The 18,005-nt window shown below is 40.5% G+C and overlaps 1 protein-coding gene across 2 annotated transcripts in view; it reads right to left on the minus strand.

Annotated features, from left to right (window-relative positions):
- Positions 1 to 12,091, minus strand: part of GPC6 (glypican 6) — a 1,069,657-nt gene extending 1,057,566 nt beyond the window's left edge. The window contains exon 1 of one of the 2 annotated variants that reach the window (XM_032402768.1): positions 11,922 to 12,091. In XM_032402768.1, the coding sequence (XP_032258659.1) occupies positions 11,922 to 12,081 (160 nt within the window). In that variant the 5' untranslated portion in view covers positions 12,082 to 12,091. The remainder of the gene's footprint in view (positions 1 to 11,921) is intronic. The other variant, XM_032402770.1, reaches the window with a different exon arrangement.
- Between the last annotated feature and the right edge of the window lie 5,914 nt (positions 12,092 to 18,005).

Raw genomic sequence — 18,005 nt, forward strand, 5'->3', positions numbered from 1 at the left:
ATTAATATAACAACAAAATGAAAAAGTACAATTTTATGGCTTTTTTGTTGTGAAACTCTGATGCACCTGACTTGCTGTTTCAACTGGAATTTTGGTGTGATTACTCTATACATATTTTCTTGACTCAAGTAAAAAAAATGAATTTATATAATTTTTATGTCTATTGTACAAAACATATCATGAGGATCTCTGATTTTAAGATATCTTCAAGTTACTTTTTCTTAAGAGGGGAAACAGCAATTGAAAAGGGATGATTCATAATAATTTTGTTGTTGATGACATAAGATTTGCCATTTGTAACCTATTTTATATTCAATTGAAACTGACCTTTTATGAGAGCCATGTGGTAATATAAGTGAAATGAATATATTCTTTATTGCAGTCATATAAAAAGACTGGCCTAAGCTTTTAACATAGTACTTGACCTCATGATGTCTAAATACCCCCAAGTCTATGAAAGAATATTAAATAAGATACCACATAATCAAATGAGTAGTAAAAGCACAATAAAAGCCTTTCACACATTAGCACTTGATAATATAAAAGTAACAGTAAACTATGTTACCTAAGTTCAGTGTAAATATATAGCTGGAGGAGAAGTTGTAATAGATCAAGTAGGAATGTTCAGGAATCCTACATCTCCAAATTACCAATACTTCAGAATTACAAATTCTTATTTTCCAAATCGGGTTCCCAGTATATCAAAGATCATTTAAACTCTTTGAAACATTTGTTAAGCCTTTTACTGTAAAAAAAGGAAAAAGATGTCAGCCATTTTAAATTTTACCATTTTTTAAGCTTTAAAAACTCCCAATCATTGGGATTTAGAAGAAAATAGGATAAGCAAACAGCTAGAGTATGTTTAAAGTATTTTCCAACTTTTTCAGGAAAAAGCTAAGGCCTGTCATTTTAAAATATCTATAATATCTAAAAGCATAGTGGCTTTTTTCAAGTTCATTTCAAAAGCTCTATTGACTTTGAGCTATGCTGACCCATTAAGAAAATACAAATTGAAAAGTATTCATCTTTTTTAAAAAGAAGACCTCAAAGTGCTTTCTTTGCAAAGAAAATATTTGTCTCAACCTCACTGCAACCTTAGGAGGAAACACCTCTAGTTCCCTGAAATTCAGCTGAGGAGCAGTGGCCCTTGTTAATCTCCACTGTCCTGGGGGCACAAAGAGAGGAAGCCAACTTCTCAAGAAATCCAAGAACTGTAATAAGGAGCAAACACACTAGCTGATCAAGCCTACAGAACACAGGTGTGCATGCCCTGAATGTATTATGCTATATCCTTAATTAAATGTGTATAAAATGAAGACTAACCAGCTCTAAATGTAGTCTCCTTGCATAAGAGTCTAGAAGTCAGGAAAAAAATGGCTAGATCTGCATTTGGGAGACTAGTGCAGGAAAAACAGCTCAAAGGGGGGAGTAGGAAGATGGCATGCTCTTCACCAGAAATGTTCTAAGTAGGACTCCCCAAAACAAGTCACATACCCAAAGAAAGCCTGACATATTAACAAAGAATAATAAGGATCCTGTAGAAAAAGAAGCGGAAAACATTTCCCAGTTCCCTTTAAAGCAATGCTGAAGTTCTCTCCAACTCATGCAGCTGTGTGCTTGCCACTGATTTGGGTCCCTTTTGTTCCACACAGAGATACTTACAGATTGAACTGATCCAATCACTCTCTTTCCCTTAGTCCCCCTAGTGGCCAAAGTAAGCATTTGAAAGAAGGCAGAGGCGATGGGGAGGGGGAGGAGGGGGGTGCAAAATTTGAAATAGAGGCACTTTCTCGGTTAGGATTCTTACCTATGATCAAGATGAGAAATAACAGAAATCATTGCCCAAATTTTACTGTCCACCCTGACAAAAAACCGTATTTAAAACCACAGTGAATACACCCAGAGACTCAAGAGATGGTGTCTGGACCAACAGCATCAGCATCACCTGGGAACTTGTTAAAAAACAAAAACAAAAACAAAAAAAACCCCTGCAAATTACAGACCCCACCCAGGAATGACTAAATCAAAACCTTTGGGGGTGGGGTCCAGGTATTTGTGTTTAACAAGCCCTCCAGTAATTCTGATGCAGGATCAAGTTTATGAAGCATAGCTTTAGCTAACTGGTTCCCTTCCCCGGATGCACATCAGAAATACTTGGGAAAACTGAAAAAGAAAGAAAGGGAAGAAGGGAGTGAGGAAGACAGGAAAAAGAGTGCCCTGTCTCAGACCAATTAAATCAGAGTATTTAAAGATGGAACCCAAGTATAAGTACTGTTTTTTAGTATCTCACATGACTCCTGGATAGCCCTGGCTCTTTCCGACTCAAAAGAGCCAACAGGTAAATTTTCAGGAATTTTGTCAGCTGGTTGTTCAACTGTTAGTAGCTTGAAATCTGTCATGGTGGAAACATTTCTATACCACAGAAACTGGCAAATGCTACAAATCAGGTCTCCCCGCACCCTACCCTCCTGAAAGCCAATTGCTATGTGTCAGCTTACTGCTGGCCGGAGTTGAGAACACTGGACTTAATAAGCAAAAATGCCAACTACCTAATTAATTCAATCTGAGTAGTTACTTTCAATTTCTCCATTACCCCTCAATTCCTGGGGATTCTTATGAAGATGGCCAAGCAATTCAGTGGCCATATACTTAAGGAAGACATCAGCCCCTGTGTGAGGGAGTAACCATGACTAGTCCAAGTCAACAGCTATGGCCCTTTTCCTTTCTCTTCAGGGCATGGGCACAGGAAGCAATTCTGGAATGAGAGGGTGGGTAATTCTGCTGAGGGGCTTCCGACAGTTAGTCTGTCTCAACAATGAGGAGACACACATGGTTAGCAACAGCCCCACTGTGTGCCTCTGGGCATCATAATGAGGCTTTGACTCTTAGTACTCCAGCAGCCATCTTGCTTCCATAATGGAGCCTGGTGATAGTGTTAACTTCCCACTTTCCGCCATCATAAGCTGTTCTGGGTTGGAACTTAGGTGAAATGATGGTTTTCCCTGAATGGGTATGCCAGCCAATTCAGGATTTTCTGTGACGGCTGCCAAAAGTATCTTAAATGACACAGGTGATTTCAGGCAAGTGTTTCAACGGCTTGTCTTCTTGAAACCCTTTTTATTGGAACTTCTAAGTAGCGGGGTAAAGTTTTTTAAGGTTTCTTTTTTTTTTTTGCTATTTAATGTTGCCTCTTCTCTGATGACCTCATTCACCCCTCTTCTCACCTCTTAACCTCATATTGGCCCTTGGCATCTCATGCTTTAGTATCTCAATCAGCCCCCTGGCTATCCTCCTTCCCTCCCCCTTGGACGTTAATGATCTCCTCTCTATTCCATCCTGATTATAGTGCTTGACCCATCAAAATCAATACTTTCATCTTGTCACTTCACTGCTAAGAACCTAGGATGATGACCTACTTCCTGACACATAAAACCAAGGGTTTTCAAGGTCCATCAAAAAATACAACCCCACCGTATTTGTTCAATATTTACGTCTCACAAATTCTTAATTGATCCCTTTCTGTAGTATCCTCCACATGTACTACTTTGCTTCGAATTTAACCCCAAATGCCTTCTTCTTTCATGGTTGTTTGTCAAATGCTAGCCATCATTCAATGTCCCTGTGACGGTTAATTTTATGTCAGTTTGACCTACCTAAGGGATACCCAGATAGCTGGTAAAACATTATTTGTGGGTGCATCTGTGAGGATGTTTCTGGAAGAGATTAGCATTTGATTTAGTAGCAGGAGTGACCAATGTAAGGGAACATCATCCAATCCATCCAGGCTCAGATAGAACAAAAAGGTGGAGGAAGAACAAATTCTCTCTCTCTCTCTTCTTTAGCTTGGACATCTATCTGTTCCTACACTGGGACATGAGAGCTCCTGGTTCTCTAGCCTCGGAGTCTGAGACTTATACCAGTACCGCACCCCACTTAAGCCTTCAGCATCAGCCTGAATTACACCTCTACTTTCCTAGGTCTCCAGCCAGCATACAGCAGATCATGGGGTTTCTCAGCCTCCATAACCTCCAGAGCCAACCCCTATAATAAATCTCCTCATATATATACCTGTATCTATATATCCTATTGCTTTGGTTGTATTCGAGATCCCTGAATAATATACTCCCAATTAAATTTTACCTCTTCCTTTCGGCAAGGTCTAAGTCTCTTCCTTTTTTGACTCCTATCATTACAACCAGTAATGATGAATTTGGTCCTTAAGCCATGGACATAGCATTGTTTAAATATTAGGAAATGTTGAAGTAACAATTTAATTAATTCTTCATCTTGGTAAAAATCTTAGGTTCTTTTTTTAACGCTGCCATAGGACAAAAACTTTGACTTAAGTTTCAAAATGGCACAGCTGATCACATATATTTTGATAACTCTTTACTTTCTGAGAGTTAACATCTCACGCTACCCTATCTGGGAAATCCCTTTCTCTCAGCCACATTGATACTCTTAACAATGCCGTGCTGGTTTTATGATATTGAGTTTCGTCTCCACTGAAAAGCACACATAACTGTGTCATAGTTATTTACATGGCCTTGTAAACTCAATGAATGTTTCTGGGATGCTTGATTCTCTCTCTCAATCTCTCCCTCTCTTTCATGTACACAGATGCCAGTTCATAGTCATGGTAGATGTTCAGTGATTCACTTTTGATTGACTTGTGGTCTGTTGGTTGTATCAATTTTACCTCCTAAATATTTCTTTTTTTAATTGAAGTATAATTGGCCTACAATATTGTATTAGTTTCAGGTGCACAACACAGTGATTTGACCTGTGTATACATTGCAAAATGATCACCTCAATAAGTCTAGTTACCATCCATCACCACACAAAGTTAATATAATATTCTTGACTATACTCCCCATGCACTATATTACATCCCCATGACTTATTTTATAATATATATTTGTACTGCTCCATCCCCTTTACCATAGAACCCCCCCACCCCGCCTTGTGGTGACTATCAATCTGTCTTCTGCATCTATGAATCTGGATTCTGTATTGTTTGTTCATTTTGGTTTTTAGATGCTGCATGTAAGTGACATCCTACAGTATTTGGTATTTGTCTTTCTCAGTCTGACTTATTTCAGTTAGCTCCTAAATATTTCTTGCTTTCTACTTCATTCCCTTTCCAGTCACCACTCTAGTTCAAGCTACCATCTCCTCCTGTTTCTGTATCTGCTTTCGCGCCCCTGCAATCCATTCTCTACAGAGCCACCAAAGTAACATTTCAAATCAAGTCCGATCCTGATTGGAACACTTCTTCAATAGCTTCTCACTGCTGGAGGCTGAAGGCCAACCAAGGTCACTGCAGGAGCTCCAGGGAGTTCAGTGCTGTTAAGGCAAGAGACAGGACCGGGAGGTGGCAGCAGGACACAGAGAGCTTTAATTTGGTGGCACCTGACAGGTTGCACGGGAGGGGAAGTCCCTCATTGCTTGAGGTCTGACAGACATAACAGAGGAGCCAGGACCAGAAGGGGAGGAGGTTCAGGGAACTCCCAGGAGAGGGGAGGGGAATTAAGTATCTAGGCTATGCTGCTCAGCCACAGGGTGGAGAGGGCAGCAACTTGGGAGTTTTTTAGGTCCCAGATTCATCCTATAAATGACCAGCAGGCCTTATGCAGTTTTATAGGGTACACAAAAGAGACAGGCTTTAAATGGTTAAATGTCTATTTTCTTTGGGCTGTGTTTAAAACAACCGGATGTTTAAAAACTTGAGTTTAGCACCCACAGGTTAATTTAGAGCTAGGGGTCCATACTTGCAGTGAAAAGGTAAACCGCATAGGCCCAACATGCATGGGCCATCTTTGGACAGTGTATTAACCTGGCCCACAGGCTCTTCCATAGTCTCATGGGGCTTTCCCTTCACCGCTGTTTTCCCCAGGTTCTAAAAGTCCTCTCATGCTTTCAGGGTCTTCTAACCATACAGTACTAACTACGTACTCATGCTTCAGAGCCTGTTGCTCATTGCTCTTCCTCAAGGAAGCATTCCCAGATGCTGTGATGAGATCAGATGCTCCTATTAAATGCTTTCGTGGCTTGTCATAATCTCAGCCATTCATTGTAAATGGTGCCCTTAATTTCTGCTTCCCTGCTGGGATTAAAATCCAGAGGCCCTACACATAGCACCTAGCAAAGTGAATTACACATCATAGGTATACAAGAAATATTTATTGGATGAATGGAAAAAAAAAAAAAAAAACACCTAAAAGAAATAGAGAATGAAATATAAAAATAAATCAGTAACCTGGATAATGTTTAAATATGGAATCAAATTTCTATTTTTCTTTGGTACATTTGTTTAAAAAATATTTTTCATCCAAGGTTATTAAAAACTCTTAAGTACTTCCATTCAGGATTATTAGAATTTTAAACCTTTACCCAAGACTTAGTGCTATGAAACCTTTTATTTACAGATATGGCATCCCAGTGAGTCAGCTACACTTTCAAAGAGTATCATGTAAATAACTGAAAACTGATTAATACTGAAGAAGTCTATGAAACCACTTAAAGTAGAATTATGTGCCAGCTAAAGAATTTAATAGAGCAGAATTTGGTCTGCAAAGAGATATAAGCACCAAGTTTAAAAGAATATTCAGTATTCTGTTTAAACTGTCAAGACAACTGGCCTTGCTAGAAGTCTTTTGAGAGATGTGAATTAAGGGGGAAAAAGCAGTCTTAAAGACGTTACTTTGGTAGGCTTTAAGCTAATAAACAATTTATCACCAATTCCCTTAATACAATTTCTATCCTAAACTCATATTTCTATACAAATCTAGTGACTGAATTGTAGGTCATTTGGTTTAAAGGACTCAATAATTTTGTATTTTGTAAGTGTTCATAAAACTCACCCATAATTGTAAAAGGACATTAGTCACACTCTTACATAAATTATGACATAATGTTTATACTATAATACTTTAAAAGACATAATGCTGTATATTTTAAATCACTTTTGATAGCAGCCTACATTTCTACTCACTAGCAATTACCATGTGGCACAGTTAAAAGATGTGAGTTTTATGTAAAAAAGTCAACTCAAATGAACTCTTGTTCTCAATGATGACATATTATCCTCTAATTAAATCAGCTAAGATAGCTCTGTTTGCAAGGATCATTCTAAAATTAATTCTGAAATCAAGAGTTTAACAAGTGGCACTCCTAATAGCCCAGATTTTAGATTGCCTTGATACCTGGAATTAATGGGATTCTTTTAGAAATCTAGTGACTCGACAAATCATAAAAAAAAAAAAAAAAAAAATTGAAGTTCAGCTAACTCATTTATACCTCTCACACTGTTCTTCAAAAGGATTTTAAAGACATCAGCTAACTCAAGAGAGGGCAAAGAAATCAGAAATCTATGAAGCAGACAGTTAAATGGAAATTAAATAATTTATTTCAAAGTAGGATATTTAACGTGTCTATAAAAGAGTAAGAGTTACCAAACACTGTTTTTCTGTTTATGTTAATGTAATAGCTACATACAAATTGATAAAAAACTTGTGTTAATGGTGAATGTATTAAATAAGTCAGTTTGCTGAGGGAACAGAGGGAGGGAGGACAGGTTCCTTGGGAAACCCACCAAAGAAAGGAAAGGACTGTTGGACAAAGATCAGGTAAAATGAAGCATTACATATCCTGAAATTTGAAAGCAATAAAGAAGGACTGAAAAAAGTCACTAGTACATCAGCACAGTAGAAGAGAATATTTTCTTAATTTGATTTTGGGATAGATTTTTAGAGTATTGAGATAAATTCATATTCAAGAGATGGGAAAGAGTTTAATGCTTTAATATCCACCTGTAGCCCAGCTCTCAAAACACCTGAGACACAAAAAGGGACAAATACTGAGAAAACAATTATATTTTTTCCTAATCTATGAAGATAAATTCCCTCCTCCCTCTACCCCTATGATAACTTCCTATAGCAAATTTTGTTGCACTAACCCATTATTCATGCAGGCCTGGTATACTGAAAAATACCAATACGTATTCTTTAGTTTCCATCTTTTATATAGCTACAGAGGTAAAATAAAAAAAATCGGGAAAACTCATAAATACATGATCAATTTAGTGATGGTAGCACGGCTAATTCCTGAGAACATAAATTTCAAAGTGATTTTGAAAAATTATAGATGTTGCAAGTAAATAGAAAAATATTCAGCACAAACTGTGAGGGAATACATATGGTAATTGATAATACCAGGCTAGGTACCTAGTAGATGAAGAAAGAATTGATTTTGCACGCATTCATTCAACAAATACAGAATGGCAGGAGGCAGGATTAAGTCTAGGACGCTGGTACCTGGACTCAGAACTGCTGAGTTGGAATTCTAGCCTCACCACTTTCTAGCTGAGTCATCCTTGGGCAAGTTAACTATTTGAGTCTCTCTGCTGCTCAGTCTTTTCATCTATAAAATGGGGATTATGATGATATCTACAAAATTATTAAAAGGAGTCAATAAGGCAGTATCTAATGTTTTAGAAGCAGGTAATGTTTTTAAACAGGTGCTCGGCCTGTAGTGATTTCCAAATAAGGGATTGTTAAATACAGCTGAATTAGATAACTAATGAAAAAACGTGGGCATGAAGGCCAATAAGTCACCATTAGTCAGCTACAAGGAGTTATAATTAATGACTCCAAGGAGGCTCAAGGCATAGTGACACAGGAAGCATAAAACAACATTCTCTGAATTGCCCAGTCTTTCAAGCAGATACTCTTTTCAGTTGTTGAGTTCTTTTAGAAGTTTAGAGCCATCAAGATGAGTTGGGTTGGAAAATGAGATAATATTATGGATGCTCAAAGAAAAGACTGGAATGTTTCATACCTACCTTTGATCAAAATAACATTCCTAACAAAGAACTTGATGATCCACTGCTCAGTATCTTCCCAGAAGATAGAACAGAAGAAAATAAGTAAGCACACTGGGAAGGCTTTGGGCTAGTTATCTGGAAACATTTCGATACCACAAGAATTACTAAGTATTAGAATGGATGGCTGAGTGGGGCTCCTGGGTCTTCTCCTTTGGAGATCTTTCAAACAAGGACGGATAGTCTATCTGATCTGCCTGGGATGGCTTAAGATCAGGGCTGAGTGAAGATTAATGGTGCAACCTGCCCCTTAAAGGCCTTCCAAGCACTCTCTGAGAGCATAACTTTATATATTACCCATCACAGCCCCTCATCTATTGAGTTTGAAGAACTCCCTTTTATCCTGGAATAGGAAAGGGCAACACTATTTCACAATTGTGAGTTCTGAGTAAAACTTTAATAATGTCATGATGAAACATAATGTCCTTATTACTTCTCAGTTATTTTACCAGGCAAGCTACCTGCAAATATCTTTCAATTAGAAACAGCTCTCATGAATCTAAATTATGAACAGCAGTTGCTTTAAAATTCATGTTCCCTGGCAGACTGATGGCATACGCCATTTCTCAAGCAAACCATTAAAAATCCAAACAAGGCAAAGGATGAAAAAGGAGTTTAAAGAAAGGATAACCACCATATACTAGATAATGAAATGTAAATAGTATCAGGAACTAGGGAAGAACATATGAGTGTTTTCATTTAATAATGGGACAGCTTTCCTAAGCGATTATTCCAACAACATGTAGCATTAAGTAGTTCACTTTAAAAAAATTATACATATACACATAAATATATATATATATATATATATACACAATTACCTTTTACTTCATTTGTTTCCCTATCAGATGTGCCTCTGACCCCACAGTGACCTGTATCTTGATCATTTCCACCAGCATCAAAGCACACCAGGGTTAAGACAAAGTCAACAGTACCCTTAGTCCTAGAAAGTGATTTTAACAAAAGTGCACGTTTTAGAACTTAACAGCTAATTAGTGAACACTGTAATTGTCAAGAGGTGGAGGGAAAAGGGTGGGGAACCCTGTAGTTAAAAATCTAAAGGATCTATTTTAACCACTGGACATGTTTTCAGGAAGGTAAATGGTGAGTACAGAAATTATTTACCCTGAAAACCTTCATTTTGATATTAAGGAGATTCGCATCAAGCTAAGGATGAAGTCCAGCCTCCTGAAAGTCCCATAATCCACTAAAGAGTACTGAAGCAATTTAAAAATACTTAACTATTTTCTTCTCTGAGATATCATATCTGAAATCATGCTGGGAAATATCTGTGTGTTTAAAAGATACAATTTGAAAAAGCCCAGATTAGAGGAGAAAAAGTTCCTAGAAGTAGTGAGTCATACTATAAAACCTTTAAAAGTTGAATTCCCTGAGATTTGGGGAGGAGAAAAAAGCAAAGCTGATCCTTATCAGTTAATTAAAAAGAATGAAATAACAGTAGACAAAGGGGAAGGAGAGTTAAGAAACTTAAGGAACTGTGGGGGCAGTAGCTCTCTATTCACTGATTAACAAATTAGGGAGTTCTGGAAAAGGGAGAAGAAGTGACAGGGATAGAAAAGTAGTCTTATAATTCACCACAGGTTCCGCCTCCGACTCACCAGAGTCTGGCTACGTCTGGCTCAGAATTGAAAAAGGCTCCCTGTGTATCATGCTCGGCGCTGTTAGCGTGTGTATGGGCTTTTTTTCCCCCCCAATGCCTAAATTTCTATAAATGTGTTCATTTCGGTATAAGTAAAAACCTTCACTTGTAGAGTCTGTAGATCAACCGTAATAAAACAGCAACTGCATTACATATCGAAACTATGATGTTTTAAGATATCTGCAAAAAGCTTTCACTCGGCGACCAGCTCCGGCGAAATGCAGAGAGGCTGGTGAAATGCAGCGTTTTGATTTAACCATCTGAGGTCACCGAGGACTTCAACGGCCGGGTTTGAGCAGCCCGCGCCCTCGCAGCATCTCCTGGCCTCTCTCTGCCTCCCTCAGCTGTGCTCTCTCGCAGCCACAGGATTATCTCTCCCCGACACGTTTCATTCACAGAGCCCCAGAGAAGCTCCCCATTCGGTTGGAGCTAAGAGCCGGAAAACACGCACTCGGGCTGCTGCGCAAGTTGTTGCGGCCCGAGAGCTATCCACACACTGGCGCCGAGAAAGGGGGTGGGGGCTCTCGAGCTCTCGGGGCAGGAATGCTCGTGGCCCGGCACGCGGGGTCCGGGGACGCCGGGACAAACCCACTAGTGAGCCACCCGCTTAAGTTGGCGCAGCTTCTGAGAACAGGCGGGCGGGCGAGATCGCGCTCAGGCCCGGGCGCCGCGCCGGGTGCCGGGGGTGTCCCCCGAACCGCGAGTGACCAACCGCAATCGGGAAAGCACTGAGGACCCGTAACGCGAAAGCCCGCCCCAAGCCCGAAACTGGCAGCCCGTAAACTCCCCAAACCAGCCGGGAACTGCAGACGTCCGAAGGCTGGGTCCCCCCCGGTGGTGTCGCCCCGCCTCGCCGGCCCCCGGCCCCGGCGCCGTGCGCTCTGCCTCCCGGAAGGATCCGGGGAGCGGAGCGAGCGGCGAGGGGAGCCCTCCGCGTCTCTCCACCGCTCCCGCCGGCGCGAGGGCGGGAGTGGGGAAGGCGCCACTCAGACTGTGGCGCTGGGCAAACTGCGGCCGCAGTTCTTCCAAGTTTGCCTGAGCGAGAGCCGCGGGGTGGGCGCCCCGCTCGGCGACCTGCCTCGCGCCGCGACCGCCCCCGGGTGTCCCGGGCTCCCTGGCCCGCCCTGCCCGAGCCCACAACGAAGGGGGCGCAAGGGCGCCAGAGCCGAGGGAGGGCGGGCGGGCGCTCCCGCGTGTGCACACAATGAGGCAGCTGAGACGCACACCTTCCCCGCGGGAGCATCCGCCGGCGTCCGGGAGAGCCCTGACAGAAAGTGAACACCAACTCAGCAACAGGGGGAAGAAGGAGGGCGCCGGGCGGCCCAGGGGACGGACGGCCGCCGAGGGCTGCAGCCTACGGGGCCGCGCGCCCGCGCTTACCTGCGATCTCCTGGTAGGGGATGTCCGCCAGGCTGAATCCCTTGGCACCGTACGCCTGGCGGACCTCGCCGCAGCTCCGAGCCTTCACCTCCGCCCCGGCTGGGAGGGACAGCAGCAGCCCGGAGAGGGGAAGAATCACAGCCCCGATCCAAGAAGGCATGGTGCAACGTGCAAATCCAGCTCGGTAAACCCCAGGGCCCGTGCGCTCTTCACCTCGCCCCTCGAGCCGAAAGCCCGCCAGAGCCAGCGGCGCGCTCCTCGCCGCTGCCCAGCGTCACCCCCTTCCGCCAGCCGAGGGGACGAGCAGCGCAGCCCTCTGGACTGCGCTCTGCAAACTTTTATAAGCCAGATGGAGGATGGCAAGCCAACCAGGGCTGGCTGGGGAAGCAGCCGCCGTGCTCTTCTAGCCCCCCAGGTCGAAAACGGTGCAATAAAAAACGAGGGAGAGGAGGCAAAGAAATGTTTAAAAAACCACCATGGGGGTTCAGAGCCGCGATCCGACTTCCGAGCCGCAGAATCGTAGAGCGCTGCGAGCTCGGCTCGCCCGAGCGTGCGGCGAAGGTGGGAACGCGCGCCGGCTCTCCCGGAGAGGGAGGTGGACAGGCGAGTGCGAGTGTGTGTCGGGGCGAGCGTGGGTTCTTGGGGACGCGTGTGCGTGGAGGTATGTGTTGGGGATAAACGGGATCCAGGGGAAACCTCAGCTTCACACAGGCTGAAGGAGCCTGTGAGAGTCCTCCTGAAATAGGAAGAGAGAAATCCCGGAGACAGACACTGGAGGCTAGAGGGAAGGAGAAAGGAGGGGAGAGAGAGAAACGTGCTACACTGAGCACAGCCGAAATTCAGAGGCAGAGTCGAAGGCAAAACCTGGACTGGATCTCTTGCTACTGGGTAGAAGAAAAAGGGAAAAAAGGAAGCGGTTCTGTTTTCTCACTCCCTTCACATCCTTCATACTGATCCGAAACGTTTCCTTTAATGACTTAAGTAAGTAATCTAGAAAGACGAAATATTTTAAGTCGTTAACATACGTGGTATTAAACTATGCTTTTGTGGGCTTAAAGGACCACGCAATTCCAATTGTTTCTCTAAATATGAGCAACAATTTATGACCTACTGAAACACAAAGCCCGCGTAGAAATAACCATATGGGGAACCCCTGACATTCAGAGCACAATCATCGTTGTAATTAATGGTCTCATTTCTGTTTGGCTTTGTTTTTTATTTTCTAAAGACAGTTTGTGCACACGGGGACCAGTAGTTTTTTATTATATATATATGTTTTTTTAATTTTTGGTTTTGGACTCATAAATTTCACCCTTTTTAATTTCAAGTATTACATAATCTTGGATCAGAAATCCATATGCTTAGATTCTAGTGTGTGAAGGAACAGGAAAGCTAAGAAGAAGAAACACAACAGGGAAGCAATGGGAAAATGAGAGAGCAGGGGTCAGTGGGGTGCACGAAGGAAGATACTAGGGAGGAGAGTGATTTCTTCCTTCCCTCTCCCCAGTCTCACATACTGGACTTAAACATTTTCTTCCAAGTTAACAGAATTCTCCACTGGGGAATCGACTCACTTTCTTCCCATCTTACACTCAAGTTTTGGGAAATGGAATAAAAATGAAAATTCAGGGTAGGCTAATTTCTTATTGACTTTCTTATGTTAATGAAGTCTGCTAAGCAGGAGCTGGTGTGGAGACCCAAAGCTTCTGCAACTACTAAGGTAGTTAAATCCAAGACAAAAAAAAAAGATAATGCTTACTCACTTCCATGGTCAAATGTATTTAGGCCAGCACATTACTCAAAAATTACTATAGGGTAATGTCCAGTTGTATGGAGCTCCCCTATAAAGCCACACATGCAGGTGTTTTTCTAATGATGGCTGTTAATGACCAGAATGAATCATGAAATTTAAGTCATTCTATTTGTTATCATCACAACATGTTAGGTACATCTTCTTCCTCTCTTTGATTAATTCCTCCTCCCTTACTCCACTGAAAAGGGACTCAAGTATAAGATACAACCGCACATAAGCCATGGAAATGCTTAAAAATATAAGGCTGACTTGTTTACAAATTGACTTTCTCTTCTTCAAAACTCCATAGCTAAACATTTCTTTCTGAAAACAACAGTCACATACACGTTTTTCTCTCAAATTTTTCACACAATTTTTGTCTTCATGATACTGTGCTGTTTGACCTTAAGTCACTGAACTCATTTTCCTCCAAGTCTGAAATCAAGATGAGAACAAAATCTACTCTTTGTGGGAAAAGGATAAGATGGGTATGATTAGAAATTGCTGTAACCAAGTCATTATTTCTATGATTTTGACATGACTTCATTCGAACTTCTGTTTCTATCGTTGCCAGGTGATAAGCATTGTACACTCCTGAGCAAGGGGTAAATGCAATAAAAAAGATGTTGGAGGTGGAGGAAGAATGGGTAAAAACATAGTATAAGTGGTTTAAATTATTTACAGATCGATGCATCATTAAGTATTTAATGAGCATTCAATGCAACTATACAGAACTAGGTTATTGTACATAGTTCCTACACTTATAAAATGACCTTAGGAGTTATGGCAAGGCTAGTATATGGAAAGAATTATAACTTAATCAAGCATAAATAAAGTACTTTAATGCCATCAGGAGGGTGAAACAATGCAGAGTAGGTTTGTGAACTCTACTCAGACCAAAGAATTAAGTAACTTACCTTACTGGTAGGTAAGGTACCCTTACCTACTTGGCCCACTTGTTGGGTAATTCAGCACTGTTTGAAATGGTGTAAGAGGGGCAAAGTCAAACTTCCCACCTAAGGGCAACAGCACAGCCTACATGAGGTATTGGAATGAACACTGAATGACATGCAAGTTCATAGAAGAAACTAAAAAGAAGAGAGCTCATATCATTAAGGAGAAGTTGGCATTTGGTTTAGATAGGAAAAAAAAAAAGTTTAGCCAAAGACCTCGAACTCTAGCAGTAGTGTTTATATTGTATGTAATAGGAAAAAAGTTAGGACATTGAAGAACATCAAACCAGAAGAAGCAAGCACAGAGAAACAAGAGAAAGGTAAGAAAGAGAAACACATAGAGTTCTGCCATAATGGTAAAGGTTTTAAGAGATTGTGACCAGAATAGGAGGATAGTGAGCAGAAAGAAGATGAAGGTAAATTTTGCAGAAAAGATTAGCATGATTTGTTCTTTGGTTCAAGACACACACACACACACACACACACACACACACAAAATAATTATGAAGACTTTTTTTTTTTTTAAAGATTTTATTTATTTATTTGACAGAGAGAGACACGGCGAGAGAAGAAACACAAGCAGGGGGAGGGGGAGAGGGAGAAGCAGGCCTCCCGCCGAGCAGGGAGCCCGATGCGGGGCTCGATCCCAGGACCCTGGGATCATGACCTGAGCCGAAGGCAGATGCTTAACGACTGAGCCACCCAGGCGCCCCGAAGACTTATTTTAAAAATGTGAGTCTCATTGGGAAAATATGATATCTTTATTAGGACAATAAGATTGTTGTTTATACACCATTTTTATATCCCAGCTGTTTTTCACAGCCCCTTCTGGGCATAAGATGAATGGAATCTCAGAGACTTTGAGTTGTAGAGGGAAAAAAAACTAAGTCTTTAGGAGCAGCCATAGTTAATAGGCAAGCAGAGCAGCCCATGATCTATTTCATGGTGAAGGGCTCTTCCTTCCTACCCTAAGTCTGATTGCACCTGGGGGCATTGTGCCAGCACCAAAGGATGAATCATATTTGGCCTATGCATGGCAGTCCTTTCCCTTTCCTATTAAATAGGAGTGGGCCTAAGATCCATTTCTGGCCAATGAGATGTAAGGAAATTTCTGATGAACATTATTTTTCCTAGTTAAAGGCAAGAACTATAGGAGCAGAAAGGTCTTTTTATCTCATCTTCCTGCCTTCTTAGAGCTAATTGAACATCTGGTGACTAGGAGACAAGACACCCCTCACAGGCAAAGAACAGAGGAAAGCCCCTAGATTTTTGATTTCCTGTTTGACCCACCAAACGAGCCCTTGGACCACCAACCTCTGGACTTCTTGTTAAATATTTCATAAATATCTTTGTAGTTTATACCACTGTCAGGTGGTTATTCTGCTATTTACAAATGAAAGCAATATAAATGTACAGAGCAAACTAAAGGAAGAACAAGAGATGTGAAGGCGAGAGACAGGGGTTAGTTGCAAATGTAAGAAGAAAAGAAAATTAGGTAGTGCCATGGCATCTAAGTTAGGAGATTTTCAGTCATGAAGCAAATCACAGTAGACATCAAGGACGAGGAAGGCAGAGAAAATGGTACTTAGATAATGATGAAGAGACTTACTGGAAACTTCAACAGAGACATTTTAATAAAACAGTGGGGTGGATGCCAGACTACATGGAATTGTATATGAAGTGGATGGATTGAATATGGAAAAATCAAGGTATAACTAATTACACTGTGGTAGCTCTATGTGGAAGAGGGGAAAGGGTACTCAGGGAATGCTTTCCAGAAGAAGCTTCTAAGATTACAAGGAAGAAAGAGAGGCTAGACATAGAGATTGAAAGTCACTATGATATTATTTGGTATGTTGGTTTTAAACAGTTCTCTTTTTTATTTGCATTCTGTAAGTTTTCTACAGGAAATATGAGTTCTTTTTTATGATGAGAAACATTTTAAAATAAATACTCACCCTTTCAACAAATGCAAATAACATTTATTTTATGAAATAAAGGAGTCTTACCATTATCTCATGTATGAGATAATATATATATTATATTTATATATTTATATATAATATAAAGCAAATGGCTGTTAATACTTTTCTCAATAACAACCTTGTGTTATGAAAGTTTTTTTAAAAAAAGACACAATTACAGAATTTACTGTTCTTTTATTCAGTTATACCAACACATGAATGAGAAACAGCAAGAATTTTAGGATTTGTTTTTTTTTCCTTTGTGTATTTAGATCAAGTAGGACAAATAAGTTCAAATGAAATCTCATGAAAACAAGAGAATGGTTTTTAAGTGTCTATCCCACGTCTTAGCTTGGCACAAATCAAAATCACTTAGTTAACCTGCCTCTTGAAAAACAGAGCCTGTAATGAAAAAGCTGTCAGAAATTTAACAACAGTAGCTCTGCCTGGTGCCTGGATAATGGGAAGGTTGCTGAGTTCCAGGGAAAGAAAAGGTAAACTTGGGTGAATAATGACCAAAAATGGTGGGGAAAATAATGTTTTATTTTTCTTACCAAGGTTTATACCCAACCAAAATGTAATAGTCCATTTAACCTTTATTGAGCCTTAAGAGTATAAGTATTAATATAAACCAATTAAAATTACATCTTTATGGCAGCTGGGGACCCGCTGGGTTACTAATGATCTCTTGGGGAAAGCCAAACACCAAACACTGAGGGACAACAGATTCTTCTTGTCTTCCAATATTCTTCTAATGTGAAGCCAGAGCTATTTGGCTTCAGTGGAGGAGGGAACTGTGTGATCTGTTTAATCAGATTTTTGCCTAATAATGATGCCAGAGTTTAGCCAAGAGAATTGAAAGAGCTCTAATTATTTAATTATATGTAGTTTCCATATATTTTGGAAGAACAGACGATGAAAGTATTTCACATATTCTTAAGCACTACCCATATTTACTTGAAATATTACTGACAATCATGAAGAAGGTGTAAATAGAAAATATATTAAGACATTACAATGATTTAAAATGCTATTTTTAATTTTTTATATTATTAAAGATCCAGGAGTCCACTCTCCACTGATTCTAAGTGAGATTCATGCCTAAAAATACATCTTAGGTCATAGAGTACATTTAAATAATCAAGTAACAAAATATTTACTTTCAAAAATTGGTGTTAAGACCACTTTCTGCCTTGGAACAACTTTGGCAAATGTAATACTGTCTAAGCACCATTTTATACCATCATTAGAAAAGCTTGTTGTACATAAGGAAGAGAGTTTCATTTTGATTTTATGGCTCACAATATTAATAGATGTCTTCAATAATGTCATTATTTAAAGCTCACGTGTTTTTGAAGTATTTCCAAATGAGATA

The sequence above is a fragment of the Phoca vitulina genome, unplaced genomic scaffold (assembly GCF_004348235.1).
Source record: "Phoca vitulina isolate PV1807 unplaced genomic scaffold, GSC_HSeal_1.0 scaffold5, whole genome shotgun sequence".
Taxonomy (NCBI): Eukaryota; Metazoa; Chordata; class Mammalia; order Carnivora; family Phocidae; genus Phoca; species Phoca vitulina.